The following is a 13,522-nucleotide window of genomic DNA, read 5'->3' on the forward strand; positions in this document are numbered from 1 at the left end:
AGATAGAGAAAATACCTCATCATTCTAATGTTTTTATTTTTTTACTCTAAAGCATGTTTATATTATGATTATACCTACTTTTTATTAATTTTTTACTCTAAATATATCTTTACTCTTATTATATGACAACTGTCATATTTTTATTTTCTTTCTCTCTCTTCTCTTCTTCTTCTTCTTCGTCAATTTTCTTCTTCTTTTTTATTTCTTCTTTTCTTCTCCACTTTTTTCTTTTTTCTCTGTCGTTCCTTCATCCCTCCGCCGCCGTTTCTTCATCGCTCCACCGTCGCTCCACTGTTCTTTCATTTTTTATTTTAGCGAACTTTTCTTTAATTCATGGTGATTATGGCGATTTTTTAACATTCAGATATAAATAAATTACTCTTGAATTTTTTTCTCAATTTTAAATCTAAAAATCTGTATGAAAAAACGATATTATGATGAAAAAAACGTTTTTCTGCACAAAAACGATTTTCTGCAAAAAAACAGCATCTGATTATCATATGATTATCATAACACTGCAGAAAAAATGATTTTTTATAAAAAAAAATAGTCTCTGATTATCATATGAGTATCACAGTATTATCATATTGTTATCATAACACTGCATAAAGAAAGATTTTCTACAAAAAATTGATTATCATGTTGTTATCACTGTATTATCACCTCATTCTCATAATATAATCATATGATACCGAGATGATAATGTATTATTGTACCTAAATGATAATATTATGACAACGACATAATAATAAAATTATGATAACAGTATGATAATATGATACCTATATGAAAAAAATTACATAAAAATTATGATAACGAGATGATAATGTGAAGAAAATAGTATGATAATGAAGTATAATAAAGTCATGTTATCATACTATTATCGTCACCTTATCATCTTATTATCATAATTTTTTTATAATTGTTTTTTTTCGTACATGTATCATATTATCATATTATTATCATACTATTATCTTCACATTATCATCTCGTTGTCATAATTTTTTTGTAATTTTTTTTTTATATAGGTATCATATTATCATACTATTATCTTTATATTATCATCTCATTATCATAATTTTTATGTGATTTGTTTACATATAGGTATCTTATTATCATACTATTATCATAACTTTATTATTTTATTATCATCTGGTTATCATACTGGTGTCATGAATTTTTTTGTAATTCTATTTTCACGTACGTTATCATCCAGTTATCATAAACTTATCATAATTCATTATCATCTAATTATCATACTCCAGTGTTATGATAACGACATGATAATCGAAAACTATTTTATCATATATTATCATAGATATTATCATGTATGTACCATAAATATTATCATCTCGTTATCATATGATAAAACATTATCATATGACACTATTTCTGTAATTTTTTTTCCATGTAAGTATCATATTATCATACTATTATAAGCTTATCATTATATTATCATAAAAACATTATCATACTATTATCATTATCGTATATTTGTATTATCATAACCTTATCATAATCATATAATGTTATGATAATGATATTTTAATACAGTGTTATTCATATGATAATCAGACACTGTTTTTTTTAATAAAAAATCAATTTTCTCTGCAGTGTTATGATACTTACATGATAATGCAGTGATGATACTCATATGATAATCAGAAGCTGTTTTTTTGCAGAAATCGTTTTTTTGTGCATAAAATCATTTTTTTTCATCATAACATTGTTTCTTATGCAGATTTTTAGATCTAAAGTTGAAAAAATTCAAGAGTAATTTATTTAGATCTGAAAATGAAAATAAATCATATTTATCACCACGAATTAAGAAAAAATCGCTAAAATCAAGATGGCGGAGTGATGGCGGAGCGACAGAAGAACGGCGAAGAAGAAAAGAATAAAAGTAGAGAAGAGAAGAAGAAAAAAAATGGTGAAGAAAAAAGAACCAGAGAAGGAGAAGAAAGAGAGAAGAAAGAGAAGAAAGAAAAAAGAGAAAAGAAAGAGAAAAACGAGAGAAAGAGAGAGAAAAATGACAGATGTCATTTAGAATAGAATAAATATGATTAGAGTAAAATAACAATAAAAGTTAAGTATAATTATAATATAAACATGTCTTAGAGTAAAAAAAAAATATATTAAAAGGGTGAGGTATTTTTTCTATCTTTTCCTTATTGAGGTAGGAAATCATATTATTTTTAAAAAGAGAGTATTTTTCCTAATTTTCTCTACAAAATATGAAAACCTGTCAACCGCCTGTTTTGCAAATGTTGAATGGGCTACTGAAGAAATTCTACTTATACAAAATATTGGATTAGAATTATTATTTTTCTTCATATATAATCCGGGTCAAATACATCGGAGGTTATTGTTATTTTATGTTATTTTAAAAAAGGATTTCGAATTCCAATTTATTTTTCTAAAGTTGCAAAACTTGAATTTTTATTTCAAAATTATATTTTCGATCTAATTTTAATATGGCCATCCGAATTAAAATATTTTTAAAATATATGTCACGTTAAGAATCCAATTATATACCACATAATTAAATTAGAATTTCATTTTAAATAAAACATATTTTTTTTAACATTTGCCAATGTGACAAATAATTTTAAATTAAACGGCCACATAAGTAAAATAAGATCGGAAAAATGTGATGGGAATAGCAAAATGTTGGTGTATTACAACACAATATAGAAGCTCCATTAATTAAACTCACAAGAGAAACATTCTGTATTGCACGCATATTATTACATAAATATTTAACATCTCTTACATAATACAAAACTACACAAAACCACACCTAGCCAAGTATTTTATAGCCACACAAAACTCATAGAGCTCATTATTACACCATTTAAACGCTTACCTAGTTGAGAAAATATTTCTAGGCGAGAGAAGCCTGCGAGGTGAGAACATTCCGACATACCGAGGCGAAGCAAGCGCGTCGATAGTCTGATATTCCGGCATGGCAAACCCGTCTCTTGTCGGACTATTACCACCGCCATTACCATCGATATTCTGATTATTATTATTTCTCATGCTTCCGTTAAAAGTACTGTACCTTACCAACTTACCTACCCATGATTTCTTCTTTGGCGGGCTCTTATGCCCGCCATTCATTTTCTCACTCAGATACTCTTTCACAGCATGCAACCCGTGCTCCACCACCTCCATCGGTGGCGAAACAAGAGGGTTCCCTTCGACGCTCAGCTTCTGAAGCTTCCTGAGGCAGCCGATAGAGTCGGGCAGCGAAGCGATTCGGTTGTAACTTAGGTCAAGTTCAACTAAAGAAAATAGTAGGCCGATGGAGTACGGTAGGGTTTCGAGGTGTTGGAAATTCTGGCTAATGTTGAGAACTTGTAAGCTTATAAGATTTTCGAGATCTTCGGGCAGGGATCTTAGGCTGTTAAGACGAGCGTCTAATACTTTTAGATTGGTGAGATGAGTGATGGAATATGGAAGGAAGACGAGTTTGTTTGAGTTTACGGATAGTTTCTTCAGATTCACCAGCTCAAATCCAATTGTCTCCGGCAGTGTGATTAACTTGTTGAAGTTGGCATTCAGTTCTTCTAAATTTCTGCATGTACATCATGAACATATTTTTACTAAAATATTAATTATCAAATTTTGGCGTTTATTACCATTAAGCTTAATATCCAAAAATAACTTATTTTATTTATTTTTAAAATCATCTTATGACTAATTTTTTAATTTTCAGTTTTAATTATATCCATTTTTTTGAATTTGATCTTTTTAATTTTCAGTTTTAATTTTTTTAATTATGTATTGGGAAATTCTCATCCAAATTTAATACATACTTTAGTCACCCAGTCAGAAATTTATATGTTTTTTAGAATTAAAAGAAAAAATAAACAGTGAAAAGTACATTTTTTTAAAATATGTGAATTTTTTGAGTCATAAAATCTAAATGTTAACTGAACAAATGGATAAATTTGAACCAATAAACACTATTAGCTTATTACAGTAACGTTTTTTAAGTGGTTAGTAAAAAATTAGCATGCAGCAGCTTTTTGAAAGAAAAAAAAACTAAATTAGATCGTGCTGCTTCACTAATCTAATTAAAATTGTAAAATATCAGAATAATGAAAAGAATGATAAGTTGAAGTTTTTTCAATTGTGAGGGTTATTGATTCTGGGAGTCACTGTACTTTTCCAAAGTTGCAAAATGGTCACCGAACAATTTTTTGTTCCAAAATGGTCACTGTACTTTGTGATTAGTAACTTCCGGCGATCACTAAATGAAATCCGGTGACTTTTGTCCTATGTGGCTTGCCGGAAGCTGACTCACACCTTTCTTTTTGCCGGAAAATGTTTAAAAAATTAGGGAAGAAGATGATGATGTAGAAAAATAAGAGTGATATCGACAATGACATGGCAAAGAGGAAGGTGTGAGTAAGCTTCCGGCAAGCCACGTAGGAGAAAAGTCACCGGATTTCATTTGGTGATCGCCGGAAGTTACTAATCACAAAATACAGTGACCATTTTGAAATAAAAAATTGTTCGGTGACCATTTTGCAACTTTGGGAAAGTATAATGACTCCCATAATCAATAACCCCAATTGTGATATAACGTGTTATCCGCGTAAGCAAAACAAGCATGTTAACTAGTACTATATGATAAAAAAAATGTTGACTAATGTAACATTAATTTAATTATGCAATTTGGCTTTTAACAAATATTTGCTGCATTTATTATACTATTACATAATTAATTAAACTGAATTAATGGCAAAAAAAATAAAAATTAGTTTTAAATTTTATGAAGAGAAATAATAGACTGAGAATTTAATTTTAAATTTAATTTTCCACTCTTTGCAAAGTTTATCCCTTGTCCAGTTGTCCTTATTCATTAAAAGTCAGAGAAGATATCGTTATGAAAAACATAGATTACTAAATTCAAATTTTGTTTTATCTTGAAACTTCTCCTCTTCATTAATTTAGTTCACATTACCACATTTAGATTCTAATTTCTAGAATTATGACACATACTATAATTCAATTACTTACTACTTTATAGTATTAATTTTTCTTTCACAAATTATTCTCTAAAAGTGTCATACTTCTGTTAATGAGTTACTCTTTTGTTTGAATATATATCCTTAATTTCAAACTTATATTCTCTTTTTCATAATTTAGATTTTTCATGTTACTAATTATTCTTCAAATAAATTAATTCCATATACTTTTATTTTATAAAAAATATTTACTAATACTCGATTTTTTAAGATTGAATTTAGTAATACTGAAAACCCACATAAATGTTAAATTTTAAAATATATTTTATTCATTCATAACTTAATTCTAAAAGGGAAAAATTAAAGTTAATTACTGATTAATTAAGTTTAATTAACCATACATGCAAAGTGAAAGTGAAAGAAAAAGGAATTAAAAACCTGCAATTCTCAATACTCTTTGGAAGAAAAGCGAGAAAATTGCCAGCAACATTCAGAATCTTGAGCTTGGACAAACATCCGATTGAATTTGGAATACATTTTAGCTGATTTGAGTGCACATCCAATACCACAACATTTAGCAATCTAGCCGTTAGAGATTCTGGTATGCTCTGTCCAATTTTACAAAAACAAAAAAAAAAACTTCTTATTAGGCAATATAGATATAGTATTTATTATAAACACATATACATAACTAAAAACATTCAATTCTAATTCGAGACCACAGAAATTTATCATGATACTACGTTTCAGCATTTCATTTTCGCAAACTCCAAAACTCTACATGTAAAACCTATTTTTATATTTAAAAAAGGTATTGTTTCGCGCTTTCTGTTTAAAAACGTTTTTCATTTTGCGTTTCCGTTCTAAAAAAAACAAAAATAATAAGACTTACCTGAAGATTATTATTGGAGAGATCAAGTTTACAAATAGTGATCAAATTTAGCGACGGATTAGGAACAGACATCAAAGATAAGCCGCTTAAATCAACAATTTCAAGCTTTTCTTTTTCTACAGAATCATTACTGCTACTAGTATTATTTGCCTTGTTCCTGAAATCCACCCTGATCGTCATTTGATTTTGTAGTTGCTGCTGCTGTTCATAAATCATCTTCACTACATAAATTAAACAGACCCACGAAATATAAATTTACAGAAATAAAAACGAACGACTCAAGTTTAATTTCATACTAGACAGAAACAAGAAACCCTAGTTTGTAATAAATACTACAAGACTGAAGACTTTTAGACTTTGAGAAACGTACGGATGAGGATAAAGATTGATGGAAGGAGATGATGATGAAGAAGATGACAAGGAAGAAAATAAAATAAAATAAAATATAAGTAAGTAGACATGACGATAATTGAAAGTACGAGACCGTATTGTTAGGGGTTGCTTGGCCATGTCTCTAACTAGATAAAGTCAACACATCACTTTTAACCCTATTTTTTGTGTTTTAGCTATGCATATTTAGCCATACACTAACCCTAAATATTTGTTGTTTTGACTTTATCATATTCTCGTTAATTTGTCTTTAAATTTTTATTAGTATATGATAAAATATGGTACTGAGTTTTAAATTGTTTTTAAGAAGGATATTGGTTTTAAAGAATAATTGACTTTTGAGGTTACCGTACTTTCTTATTTTTATAATTTGGTTACCAAACTTCAAAACGTAACAAAATACCGTACTATACTTTTAGTGATTCCAGTAGATTTCTAATAAAATCTGGCCAATTTATGTCTACGTCACAGCCAATTTGCACTTGAATTTCCTCTTACCTACACATCTCAACCCTTTTATCATTTGACATTTTTTATCCTCCCAAATTTAAGATTTCAAAATTAAATTTGGATTCCATATAAGGATAAATTGACCGGATTTTGTTAAAACACTGCCGGGTCACTAAAAACATGGTACAGTAACCAATTTGTTACATTTTGAAGTTTGGTTACTAAATTATTAAAAGAGGAAAGTACAATAACTCCATAATTAATTATCCTGAATTTATATGTATTTCTTTAAGGTTATCAACCTTCACTTTTAATTTTTTGTTTTGAAAAGATATTTCGGATCTAATTTTGATGATGTGGCCATCTAAATTCGAATATCTAAATAATATTTATGACGTCAATTTTTCAGTTATTTCACACGTAAACTAGTATTATATTTAAATGAATCTGGTAACATTTTCCTGCGTAAAAAATATTTTAAATTAACTGTCATATAATAAAATAAGATCAAATTTTTTCTTTTAAATAAAATTAAAATTGGATGATTTTGAAAAAAAAAATGATATCCAGTATTCCTTTTAAATTAATTTAAGTTTAGTTTCTTTTTTTATAATTAGGGAGGAGGAACGCTTGTGGAAGGATTTAATCTCACGGTCTAGCAATTTGCTGTCTGATTGGTATTTAAAAGTTTAGTTAACCAGAAAGTATTTGAGTCTTATAAATGTAATAATCTATTATTACTTCATCATTGAACCAAGGATATTCTACGGTAGATTGCCTTTAAATTGGTTTTAATAACAATGACAATGACTATTCATATTACAATATTAGTAAGATTCTTTTGTTCCATCTTTCGAAATATTTTAGAGAACAAATTGTATTCTTCTGGTCTATTATTTTTTATGTCGTTTTTTTATTATGGTCGGTAGTATATATTATTGAATGTTTTAGTTACAAACGGTAGAGATAATATCCTGAGGTCATTGGCCTGTACAATATTGACATTGGAGCTGTACCAAAAATAAAAATAATAATTAAAACATAATAATATCTACTCGAGCTCGAAGTCGAGTTTAATAAAAACAAATATATTTTATGTATTTTATATTTTTTATATTTTTTTATTATAAAATATATTATATAATCAGTTAATATGATATACATCCAAATTGACACGCATAAAAAATTAGTATAGTAAAAATAAATCATTGTTGTATATGTAAAAGAAATTCATTGAGGCTCGCGACCCTCTCAAGCCTCTATAATTGGTACTCGAGTTCGTTTTAAAATGAAATCCGACCAGCTCGAGCTTGATTCGAATTTTTCGAGCCCATACCCCCCCTCTCTCTCTCTCGTTTTTAATCTTATTGGATATTATAAATAACTTTTTAGTATTATGAAGAGGGATCTTATGTCTGTTCTTGGATGGAAAGATGATACATTCAATCTGTTTGATAAAATGACCAAGTGGAAAGTAGGGCCTTCAGTTATGTTGCTGAGTTGGATCTTGTTTTTTGGCAAAAGCTGCGATTTCTCCCTTCAGTTATTGATTAAAAAAGTTTTAAGTTCTTAAACTAAAATTTAGATTATGAAACCTATAAAATAATAAAAAAATTAAGTTGAGCTGTATGGTAATTAATATTTTAATTTTCAAAAATTGAATGAACTAGAAAAAAATGGGTATTATTTATCCCAAAAAAGTTAAAAAAAAGTAGCAAATAAAATCGGTCATTTAGTTTAGAAATCAAATGACACATTGACTAAGGACTAATAATCATTCACGGTCCCTAACTTTTGGACTCTCAATTCACAAACTCCCTGATTTTTAATTTCGAACCCTCTGAATTTTGATTTGGAGACCGATAAATCCCCTACCGTCCATTTTACACTAACACTACTAAATATTGATGATGTGGCACATAAAAAAATAAAAATAAATAATATATTCACAATCATACCAACGCCACTTGACAAATTATTAAAAAACTCTAAAAATTCAAAAAATCTAGAATACCCTTAAAAATTTAAAACCAAAAATCTTAAAAATTAAAATCTTAAAATTCTACCTACCCTTCCACATGCCACCGCCATCCACTCCGGCCGCCTCCGTTGAGGACGAGCTGCCGAAGTGGGTGGCAACTGCAGTAGATGAAGGGGTGGCAGCGGAGCGGATGGTGGCAAGTGAAGGGGTTGGTAGAATTTTAGAATTTTTAAATTTTAAGATTTTTAATTTCAGGTTTCTAAATGTATTTTAGATTTTAAAAAAATTGATAATGTGTCAGGTGATATGGAGATGATTCTGCGTATATATTTTTAAGAAATAATTGTTACGTCTTCAACTAGTTTAAAATTGATGGTTGAGATTTTACTCGCCTCCAAACTAAAACTCAGAAAATTATTGACCGAAATTAAAACTCTGAAGGCTAGGTAGCACGGAAACAGAAAACGAAAACGACACGAAACAGACATAGAGAAACGGAAAATATTTAAAATGAATGACATGAAACGTGGGAAAATGTGTAAATAATAAAAAATATAGAGATATATTTATAATATTAGAAACTATAAAATATTATATATAGTAAATTTTATTTATAATTATATTAATTAATAAAATAGATTAAACATAATTAAATCTTATAAAAATAAGAAGATAAGTTTTATTTTAGATAAAATAAATAGTGAAATTAATTCAGAAAAATTATTAGTTGAGAATTTTTTATGTTTTTTTTATATATAAATTTTTTTATTTATAAAAACGGCTCGAAATATTTTCTTATGAGTTTCCGAAAATTTCTGAAAGTTTTTGATTTCCAAAACGTTTCCGAAACAGGACATGCAACTTCATCGATGTTTCCGTGCTTCAGAAGGTTTATAGAGGTTTTAAAAATCAGGAATCATAATGATTATCAGCCGCTGATTGAACAAAAGTTATCCTCTATTTAAAATTTCTGCTAGACGAATTCCAGTTGGCCACTGGCTGATAGCTGAGGGGCCAAATTGCCAATTTTCCGTGAGAGAGGGACTGAAAAGTTAAAAGTTCATCCAAAAGAGCAAAAATTTGAGTGTCAATACATTGGAGCAACCGTCAGTAACCATAACCTCAGCAGCAGCCATGATCACTTTGAAACCGATCATCACTGCCACCTTCCTTCAAACCAAAAACCATAACACCAATCACAAAAATATTATAATCACCACTGCTCATCTTCACAATTCACAACATAATACTGATCACTCTCAAAAATTAGTTTATGAATTTGACCCTCTAATTCCCATTGAAAAAGCATTTACACCCCCCAGTTCTTGGTATACAGACCCTTCCTTTTATGATTTTGAGCTTCAACATATTTTTTACAGAGGCTGGCAAGCTGTTGGTCAGTTCTTTTTTTTTAATGTATTTTTGATGTATACCCAGTAATTTCATTTATCTAATACTTTGTTTAGTGTTGAATTTGCAGGGTTTACTGAGCAGATAAAGAATCCTCGTGATTTTTTCACTGGAAGGTACAAAAAACAGTGACCATTCTGTTTTTCATAATATTTATCGCATTTCAAAATATTTATTTATCATAATTCATAATATTTGTCACTTTGAAATATCAAAAGAGCATTTATTGTTATTTTTTTCAAGTTTATCCCCGTCAATAAATAAATTAGTGAGACTGCAAGAATTAGTCAGACCGGAAAATAGCAGAGATAATATGGACAATTTAGTAAATGTATATATAAATCAAAATATATTTATTACTTTCTTAATCTATGTGAAACAGGCAAATGCGACATATATTATGAACCGGATGAATATTATTTTGGGGTTCATTATTGTTATCGATGCTTATTTAATCGATGATCAAATTGTTGTAGATTGGGAAATGTTGAGTTTGTTGTGTGCTGCGATGAAAATGGAAAGATTCATGCTTTTCATAATGTGTGTCGCCATCATGGCTCGGTTATTGCGTCGGGTTCTGGCAAGAAGTCTTGCTTTCTATGCCCTTACCATGTGAGTTTCCTTATAATAAACTGTCTGCGGGTTTAATATGCTATCAATAGATTAGCCGATTTCTTTTGGCTAAATGTGTATCCAACCGTTTTTTTGTCTAGGCATGGACCTATGGATTAGATGGAGCGCTTCTTAAAGCAACGAGAATAACAGGGATGCAGAATTTCAGTTTAGATGTATGCTGAAACATTACGGTGGTAATCTCAATTTCTGCTTATACTCGGCTTTTTAAGAATTGACTAATAACTAGTTTAATTTCTCTGATTATGGAGTATAGGAGTTTGGCCTTATTCCTCTAAATGTAGCTGCCTGGGGTCCATTTGTTCTTCTCAATGTGGACAGGGAGAGTTCACCTCAGCAGGAAGTTGGTGGCAATATGGTGGAAAGTGAATGGCTTGGCAGTTGTTCGGAACTACTGAAAACAAATGGAGTTGATTCTTCTTTAAGCTATGTTTGTAGGCGCGCATACAATATCCAATGCAACTGGAAGGTATGATTTGTACAAGTTACTTCTGAGTCCAGTCGTCTGATGTTTATAATATAAGTTTTAGACAAAAGACCCAGTAACCATATGGGGTGACGACGAGTTCCTATTCTTTATGAAAAATACACAAACATTGAAACTAGTATCCTTGTTTTGCAGTACGTCTAGCATAATTATATTGCCTACTGATTTTTCCCCCCCTCTTTTTTCAGGTATTCTGTGATAACTACTTAGACGGTGGTTATCATGTGCCATTTGCACATAAAGCCCTCGCATCTGGTCTTAATCTCGATTCTTACTCCACCACTGTACGCATCCATAGTGTTTTCTTATCCTTTTTGGATTTTCAGTTTGTCGTTGTCGTCAACCAATAGGCATTGGCTATTAGTTATCTAGAAGACTAACATTAACTTATCACACAACTTGACACCTATATTTGTTACCTCAGTTGTTATCTATATGAGTCGCAGTGGAAGAATGTTTTGCCCTCCCACCTGAAATGTCTGCATTTCTGAGACAGATGTATGAAAAGGCTAGCATCCAAAGATGTGAAGGTGGCTCAGCAGGAAATGCGGAAGATTTTGATCGGCTTGGATCAAAAGCTTTATATGCTTTCATTTATCCAAATTTCATGATTAATAGGTACTTTCTTAACTGCTAAATGTAATTGTGATTGATTGTTAGTTTAACACTCATTCCCGTTATTTTGTGTGCTAAGCTATTCTCGGTTTTGTAGATACGGACCTTGGATGGACACCAATCTGGTGCTCCCGCTAGGACCCAGCAAATGCCAAGTGATATTTGATTATTTTATTGAAGCTGACTATAAGGTACTTAATTTCTCCTGCATTAGGTGATAATATTCAAAATAATGGGTTAGTTGCTTCGACTTCGACACAGAACACATGCTCAAAATTTTGTACTATTCAATTTCATCGAGAAGGAATGTGAATTTTGATTATTTTTTGTTGTACAAGTATTTGTAGATTACTCTAGTGGACAATATCTTGTAATTTTTGTCTACTAAATGCAATAATTCTAATGAAAATATTTTTCTGTGTCAGAAAGACGAAGCATTCATCGAGAGAAGTTTAGTAGATAGCGAAAAAGTACAGGTAAAGATATTGCAGAGTCCCTTGTAAAACAATCTTTCTACGTTTCCTATTCTTTTCAGAGCTCACATATGATTTGCAGATGGAAGATATCATGCTATGTGAAGGTGTCCAGAGGGGCCTGGAATCACCGGCATACAATAAAGGTCGATATGCTCCTACAGTCGAGAAACCAATGCATCATTTCCACCAATTGCTTCATCATAATCTTAAAACATGAGTGTCATTAGCAAATCAGGTACAAGTTTGCGGAATGAAAAAATTTCAAGCTTCGGCCTGTCCACATTTGTGCTTAATGTCATTGGCTTTACCTGATGATGTTCCCGGTTCTATACGGATTGGAAGAATACCTGAAATGCGAATCCTGTAAATTAAAAGACTCTGTTCACCACCTTTTGTTCTTTTATACTCCTTGATGTTGATGCAATTCATAACTTGCTAGAACGAGATCAGCCAAGGTGCTGGCTAGACAATTTCATCATTTTTCTTTCAGAATCTGGTTTAATTGTTGATGCCTTATGTTAGTACAGAAATTTATATGTTTCACCTTTTCATTATTAAATCTTCTTTTTTAGTAGGAAATTGGACATCTTTAAATCCTCATATTAACCCCTATATTTGAAAATGAGCTGTTAAAACCTTTTCTTTCCTATTAAAAATTAGAGATAATTACTTAAAAACACGGTAAGATAAGACCTAACTAATTAAGTCCCTCCACGGTTTAAAAATATCATATTTTAATATTTGATCTAATTCACTAACAATCCCCCTTGTTAGTTAATTGTGTTAGTTTTTTTTTATGTCAAAATAATAATTATATTGATTTGGAAAAATAGAAGTACATGTTTCTCAACGTTAATTGCCAGTTAACTAAATTTACTGAATAACTCCTAAAAAGAAGGTTTAATTGTGTTAGTTGAGTTGGTCAAAATACTCGAATGATCAAATTGTCAAAAGTAAAATTTAAATACCTTAACTAGTTTTTCATTTCCCATAGCTTCAAAAAATTATAAAAGTCAAATAAAATTTTGAGAAAGTAATCTATTATAATTATAATTTGAAAAAAATTAAAAATATTAGTTTTTTCTATTAAAAACTTTTAAAAAAATACAATATTAATTTATTTTTTCTTGTAAAAGTATCAAACAAATAAAAATATTTACTTCAGAATATAGTAGATAAGAAATATGTTTTGTCTCCGCCATTGTTAATTTC

General features: G+C 29.7%; 2 protein-coding genes across 3 annotated transcripts; one reads left to right on the forward strand and one right to left on the reverse strand.

Moving 5' to 3' along the window:
• Positions 1-2,678: 2,678 nt before the first annotated feature.
• LOC126667084 (plant intracellular Ras-group-related LRR protein 6-like) lies at positions 2,679-6,358 on the reverse strand. 2 transcript variants are annotated; one of them, XM_056104522.1, is made up of 4 exons: positions 6,239-6,358; positions 5,869-6,089; positions 5,415-5,584; positions 2,679-3,577 (listed from the first exon to the last, which is right to left on the reverse strand). In XM_056104522.1, exons 1-4 carry the CDS (start codon positions 6,327-6,329, stop codon positions 2,863-2,865), a joined length of 1,197 nt encoding a protein of 398 aa, XP_055960497.1. In that variant the 5' UTR covers positions 6,330-6,358; the 3' UTR covers positions 2,679-2,862. The 2 variants fall into 2 exon arrangements, with proteins under 2 accessions (XP_055960497.1, XP_055960498.1); XM_056104523.1 differs by having other exon boundaries at positions 5,869-6,069; positions 6,239-6,280.
• A 2,428-nt stretch (positions 6,359-8,786) lies between these two features.
• LOC126668777 (choline monooxygenase, chloroplastic) lies at positions 8,787-12,812 on the forward strand. Its single transcript, XM_050361954.2, has 12 exons — positions 8,787-8,897; positions 8,945-9,011; positions 9,747-10,085; positions 10,170-10,215; positions 10,576-10,711; positions 10,813-10,887; positions 10,989-11,201; positions 11,408-11,503; positions 11,716-11,837; positions 11,932-12,025; positions 12,260-12,310; positions 12,390-12,812. Exons 1-12 carry the CDS (start codon positions 8,787-8,789, stop codon positions 12,525-12,527), a joined length of 1,488 nt encoding a protein of 495 aa, XP_050217911.2. The 3' UTR covers positions 12,528-12,812.
• Positions 12,813-13,522: the final 710 nt, after the last annotated feature.

Source organism: Mercurialis annua, linkage group LG2 (assembly GCF_937616625.2).
Source record: "Mercurialis annua linkage group LG2, ddMerAnnu1.2, whole genome shotgun sequence".
NCBI lineage: Eukaryota > Viridiplantae > Streptophyta > Magnoliopsida > Malpighiales > Euphorbiaceae > Mercurialis > Mercurialis annua.

Excerpts from the sequence above, each read along its gene's own strand:
- LOC126667084 (XM_056104522.1), bottom strand. The coding sequence starts at position 6,329 with ATGTCTACTTACTTATATTTTATTTTATTTTATTTTCTTCCTTGTCAT. Across the intron at positions 5,585-5,868 it reads TCTCCAATAATAATCTTCAG|AGCATACCAGAATCTCTAAC; the intron begins GTAAGTCTTATT and ends AAAATTGGACAG. Across the intron at positions 3,578-5,414 it reads AAGAGTATTGAGAATTGCAG|AAATTTAGAAGAACTGAATG; the intron begins GTTTTTAATTCC and ends ATGTACATGCAG.
- LOC126668777 (XM_050361954.2), top strand. The coding sequence starts at position 8,787 with ATGCCACCGCCATCCACTCCGGCCGCCTCCGTTGAGGACGAGCTGCCG. Across the intron at positions 11,202-11,407 it reads ATATCCAATGCAACTGGAAG|GTATTCTGTGATAACTACTT; the intron begins GTATGATTTGTA and ends CTCTTTTTTCAG. Across the intron at positions 11,504-11,715 it reads TCGATTCTTACTCCACCACT|ATGTATGAAAAGGCTAGCAT; the intron begins GTACGCATCCAT and ends TTTCTGAGACAG.